Source organism: Carlito syrichta, unplaced genomic scaffold (assembly GCF_000164805.1).
Source record: "Carlito syrichta isolate Samal-C Ts95f unplaced genomic scaffold, Tarsius_syrichta-2.0.1 Scaffold316392, whole genome shotgun sequence".
In the NCBI taxonomy this organism is placed as follows: domain Eukaryota; kingdom Metazoa; phylum Chordata; class Mammalia; order Primates; family Tarsiidae; genus Carlito; species Carlito syrichta.
The window spans coordinates 229,172-234,721 of record NW_007260488.1 but is presented as its reverse complement, the minus strand read 5'-3'; the positions used below and the strand labels follow the sequence as shown (position 1 = coordinate 234,721).

The window sequence follows — 5,550 nt, the reverse complement described above, 5'->3', positions numbered from 1 at the left end:
TATATATATATATATATAATGTTTTAAGCCAGGAAGTAGGAGCCTTTTCTTCTCAGTTCAATTACAAAGTCTCAGGAAATGATTTAGGGCAAAGACCCTAGCTTATTACGTCCACAGGTTTAGAGGAGGAAGCCCAGAAGAGAGTGTGCCTCCAGAGCCACAGAGTTCTGGGGGAAAAGAGCCGTTACCCCAAAGAGGTCGGGTGATATTACCAGGAGAAGGGAGAGTACTGGGCCATGGAGCCTCATGATGGCAGAGAAAGCCTGCGAGCTGGTATCAGGGATCTGGCTTTTATTCTTAGGGTCCTGGGGAAGCTCTGGAGGGCGTGGAGCCCAGTTATGATGTGGTCCCATGATGGGCTTGCCGTCTGGCAGGGCAGCCCCCATCTTGGCCTTGCAGTCAGAATGGCTTTTGTTTCTATTCCAGAGGCCAGACACGCCAGAGTGGCTCAGCAACAGGGAATCAGAGACCTGGGTGGTTTGCAAAATGGAATAGAAACGTGGGGTTGGGATGGGCACGGCTGTGGGGCCAGGCACTCTCAGTCTGCTGCAGATTTCAGACCCCTTGAGAAGTCCCTCAACTCTGGGAAGGCATTGGCCAGTGCCAGGAGGTTCCTAGAGCTCCTGTGAAACATGCACACCCGAGCTGGCGGAGTGCCTTTGGCCCTGGAGCCAGGGGTAGACTGCTTTGGCTGACAGCTTGTGTGAGGGGAAGCATCTTCCCCCGAAGTACTCTCATGCCATCTGGTGGCCTGTGTTGAAAGAACGCCTGCTAACCCACGGTGACGGTGAGGGTGGCGCCCTGCATACCACCAGGCGAGACTGGGCAGACCGCCATCTCGAGAGCCTGTGAGCTCCCCAGGGACTAGGTCCCCACCCTGTGCAGGTCCCCAGTACCCTTGGAGGAGTGCCCTTCTCCAGCGCAGTCCCAGCTCAGCAAAACAGAAGCCAGGTGGAGATGCCTCACGAGGGGCAAGGTGATCTCTCTCAAAGAAACGGCAGCCGAGTGACCTGGTCCGTCAGAGCCGAGACCACCGTGGATGTTATAGAGTACACGGTGCATTGCAGGAGTGAGACAGTACACAATTGCGGGAGAAAATGATTGTGAAAACTGATCCAGGAGGGAGAGTCAGAGAGCGTCACTAGGCAGCCCCCCGAACCCTGGGTGCTCCAGGGAACCTGGGAGCAGCCTTATCCACTACTGGATTGGGGCGTGAACAGAGCCTGTGGGAGGAACTGTGGGAAGTGGCTGGCTCTGCCTGGACACGGATAAAGTCCGTGACCACGAATCTGGTAGTGGCCCCGGGCTGCTGCTGGTCAGTGGAGCTGGCACCAGGAGTGGGCCGGAGGGTGGCCTGAGCCCACCGGGCACCTCTGTTTCTGTCCGTTGCCAGTCTGTCCTGCAGATCTTCAGAAGGCCAGGCGCTGCTTTGTTCCTCTCCCCGGCCCCCCTGGCCTGGCTCACAGGGAAGGGGTTCTGGGGAGTGAGATGCAGCTTAACTGGGCTGATGATAGAACAAGCCCACTAGGTAACTTCTTGGAGCCTCCCGAAGCATTCACTTGTGTAGCTGTTACCCTGGAAAGTTGGATTGATGACACAGCCATATCGCATGCTGGTGGCGTTGTCTAGGTGTCGGGGGTTCGAGGGATTTGGGGCCGATCAAGGAGGAAGAACCATGAGAAGCCTACAACTCCACCAGCTTTGCCAAGCTGCACTTGGCCCGAGTTGCAGGAGAGGGTCAGTCTCTCCCAGTGTGAGGACTCCCTTGTCTGGGTAACCCCCTCCGTGGCACAGTGTGAGCCTCCAGGCCCATAAGCCTTGGGCTTATGAGTAGGCAGCACCTGTCAGGTGAGATTCCAGGGTGTGGAAAGCAGGAAAGCTCTAAAGGGCTAAATGTTTGTTTGGGCTGTTTTTAAAGTACTTGGGTTTGGTGCCAGGCGGCTTTGGAGTGAGTGGGTCTCTTGTGTACGGGAGGGAGTCAGCTCACGGAACCTCCTCGAGGTGGTGTTTTCACTGTGGGGCATATAACATTTCCCAAGAAGTGATTTACACGTTTGCTCCCCTCACAGAGAGTGTCCCTCCCTCGGCACACCGCTGCTTCTGAGGCCCCAGAGCAGCCCTGCGCCCATGTGCTTGGGCTCGCTTCCTCATGGTTCCATTCGGCAAACCTGAGCTGGGTGCCTTCCATGGGCCCAGAGGACTGCTGGGAGCTGAGGATGCGATGGGGGGAGCAGGGAGCCACTCAGGCTCTGCCACCTGGAGCTCGGACTCCGGAGGGACAGGCACGTTGCGATGGAATCGTCATCCACGTGAAAGTCTACTCCAAACCATGGTGGGGGGAGGTTGAGGAAAGGCAGCAGGCGCTCTCGGAGGACATGGCAGGGGATGTGATCGGCCAGGATGGGTGGGGACGAGGGTGGGCTTCCTGGGGAGTGTGGCATTTGAGCCCATGTCTGAAAGACCTTGCACAGAAGGTCAAGAGGAGGAATGGGAGGTGGGGAGAAGGTCCATGCAGTCTGGGCCCCAGAGTGCCCTGGTCAGGAGGTCTGAGCTCCACACGCCTGGGAGAGGCTGATGTGAATTCCCAGGCTGCCGTGGACAGGAGCGTGGCCTCCTGGGCGGTCATCCGTTTGCTGTCTGCTGCAGGTGGGTGAATACCTCTGCAGGACAGTTTCTGAGGGATATGGTAAAGTAAAGTAGTCAATTCATAAATATTTGAGAAATGAAGGAAAGGAAAGAGTGAGCAAAGGAGAGAGGGACAGAGGGTCTCACCCTCATGTCCATCCAGTGAAGTAAATGTTGCCCATTGTACGGTCAGCACAGCTGAATGTGTCAGCCCTGAGGGTGGAGGGTCGGTACCATCTCCTTGAGAAGAACCTTGAGAGAGCAAGTGATGCTGAGCCAGGCCTGAGCCCGGCTCCTGCTCCTTCCCTGTCCCTCGGCAGGTTGGCTGATCTCATGGAGCAGCACCAGGAGGAGTTGGCCACCATCGAGGCCCTGGATGCGGGCGCTGTCTACACGCTGGCCCTGAAGACCCACGTGGGCATGTCCATCCAGACCTTCCGCTACTTTGCTGGCTGGTGTGACAAGATCCAGGTGGGGCATGGGCTCCCACCCCTGGCATGAGCACGCACACAGGCAGGCTAGGCCTGCGGTAGGGGACGTCAAGGGAGGTTCACTAGTGTTTGTGCTGCATAACAAGTTGCCACAAATGATTGGCTTGAACAATGCCCAGTGATGAGTTTGCGGTTTTGCAGGTGGGCATTTCAGAGGGCTCTGCTGGGTTCCACACCAAGGTCTCATAGGCTGAAGTTAAGGCATCAGCTGGGCTGGGGTCTCACCTGGAGGCTCTGAGGCAGGACGGGCCCACTCAGGAGCTGCAGAGTGGCTGCCGGACTGAGGACCCAGATCACTCCTGAACGCAGCCCGGGACCCCTGTAGGTCTCCCTTTCCGTTTCCCTCCATTCCTCAGTGACAGCAGGCCGTCCTTGGGCTTGGAATCTCTCGGACGCACTCTTCTGCCACTAACTGGAAAAAACTGCTGTTCTAGCGTTCCTCTAGGCCCATATTCATCATCTCCCCACCCTAAGGTCAGCAGGAATGCACGACATTTTTGAAAGAGGGAGAATTCACCCTATTTCCAGGCCCCAGGGATCAGGTGTGCAACCCAAGGGCCACTTCTGGGGGTTTCCCAGGGAGACCCGCCCCTGCAGGGCTCACAGCCTCTCCTCCAGATCTGGGCCCCACGGCTCCTCTCCTCTCCATCGGGGCGTGAGCAGCAAGGGAAGTGGGCAACCCGGTGCCTGTTCCTCCTGCTGCCCCATTACTTCTGGCCTGAGCTGGCTCCAGCTCCAGAGCCCCTGGGGAAGCCTGGCTCCCAGGGCCCGTCCCCACCCTCACACTCACCTTCTCTCTGCCCCAATGTCAAGGCTAGAGGCCCTGTCCACACCGGGACCATTCCTGCCCGGGGCTGCCTGCCAGCTCAGAGTGGCACCAGCACTGGCCCCTCCTGCTGCCCACCTTCCTGTCCCGACTCCCCAGGTGTTCCTGTCATTACCTCAGCTGGGATTTTGACTTCCTTCCTGGTTTCATAGTGGGGAAGTAAGGACACGGACAACCCCCGTCCCTCCTGGGGCTCCTGGTGGGTGCCCACGCCCAAAGGGGAAGGGGTGCGGGCCCCACACCCCTCCAGTGATGCTCCTGTGCTTCTTCCAGGGCTCCACCATCCCCATCAACCAGGCCAGACCCAACCGCAACCTGACCTTGACCAGGAAGGAGCCTGTTGGGTGAGTCCCCCCCAGGGACAGGTATGGCTGCACGCCACCTGTGCTGCCCACACAGTGCACTGTGGGACCCACCAGGATCGACTCCAGAGAGCACCTGATGTCCTTTTTACATGTATTTATCAGCAGCTGTTCCAAGCACTGCTAAAGTGCCTGCTCTGATAAATATAAATGTATTTAATCCCCACAGTATACTATCAGTTGGGTCCATGGTAGGAAATAAGGGCATAATCCAAAATATTTTATCCAAAAAGAGTATGATGGGCTGGGCATGGTGACTCAGTCTGTCATCCCAGTACTTTGGGAGGCCAAGGTTCGAGAGGACTGCCTGAGCCCGGGAGTTCAAGACCAGCCTGAGTAACTTGGTGAGACCTCTTCTCTCCAATAAATCACAAAAAAACTAGCCGGGCGTGGTGGCGTGTGTCTGTAATTCCAGCTGTTTGGAAAGCTGAGGCGGAAAGATCGCCGGAGCACAGCCGGTCGATGCTGGGGTGGCCGTGAGCATGCTACTGCACTCCAGCCTGGGTGACAAGAGTGAGACTCCAACTCAAAAAAAAAGAAATGATGGTCAATGTTCATAAAAATGAGGAACTACACAGTACCAAGTATCAGGGAAGGAAAATGAAAATAAACAATGGCGAGAAACAGCAGGAGCAATACGCACACAGCCCAGACCACCACTGGGTAGGCACCAGGGAGAGGGAAACAGAAACAGGCCCAGGACGCCTCCTCTCGCCACCAGATGGCCCCAGGGCCGGGGTACAGACAAGGGCCCAGAAACTGACATGGGAGCCGCAGAGTTCCCCTCTGCCTGAGGCAACCTGTGGCCTTCAGGGCCCACACATCCTCACCCCACGCAGCTGCCGTCACGGTGAGTCACTCACAGGTGCCCAAGGAGGCTGGCCTGAGCGCACAGCCACTGTGCTTGGACAGTGACGGCAGACACGGAACTGTTGCCCTGATCTTCCATCCTCTGCTTCAGGCCGGCTCTGTCTCCAGTCTGCAATCCCATTTGCTCTCTGTCTGTCCATCAAGATTGTTGCTGCCCTGACCCTAGTGCCTGCATCCTGGTATGCAGGGAGCATCCCATAAATACTTGTAGAATGACTGAGTGAGGGCTCCCAGTGAGCCTGTCTCCCCTCAGCCCTGATGGGTGCCAAGTGACCCAGCAATGAGGCCGCAGCTGCCTCATGGAAGGCCCTGCCCCTCCCTCAGGCTCCTCAGCCCCTCACAGACCCCAACATCTGCTGGAGCCGGAGTGCTCTCT

The 5,550-nt window shown here is 57.3% G+C and overlaps 1 protein-coding gene across 2 annotated transcripts in view; it reads left to right on the top strand.

Moving 5' to 3' along the window:
* ALDH1L1 (aldehyde dehydrogenase 1 family member L1) overlaps nt 1–5,550 on the top strand; it is a 78,250-nt gene that overhangs the window by 42,183 nt on the left and 30,517 nt on the right. For both annotated transcript variants that reach the window (XM_008074335.2, XM_008074336.2), the window contains 2 exons: nt 2,946–3,096; nt 4,216–4,286. In XM_008074335.2, the coding sequence (XP_008072526.2) occupies nt 2,946–3,096; nt 4,216–4,286 (222 nt within the window). The remainder of the gene's footprint in view (nt 1–2,945; nt 3,097–4,215; nt 4,287–5,550) is intronic.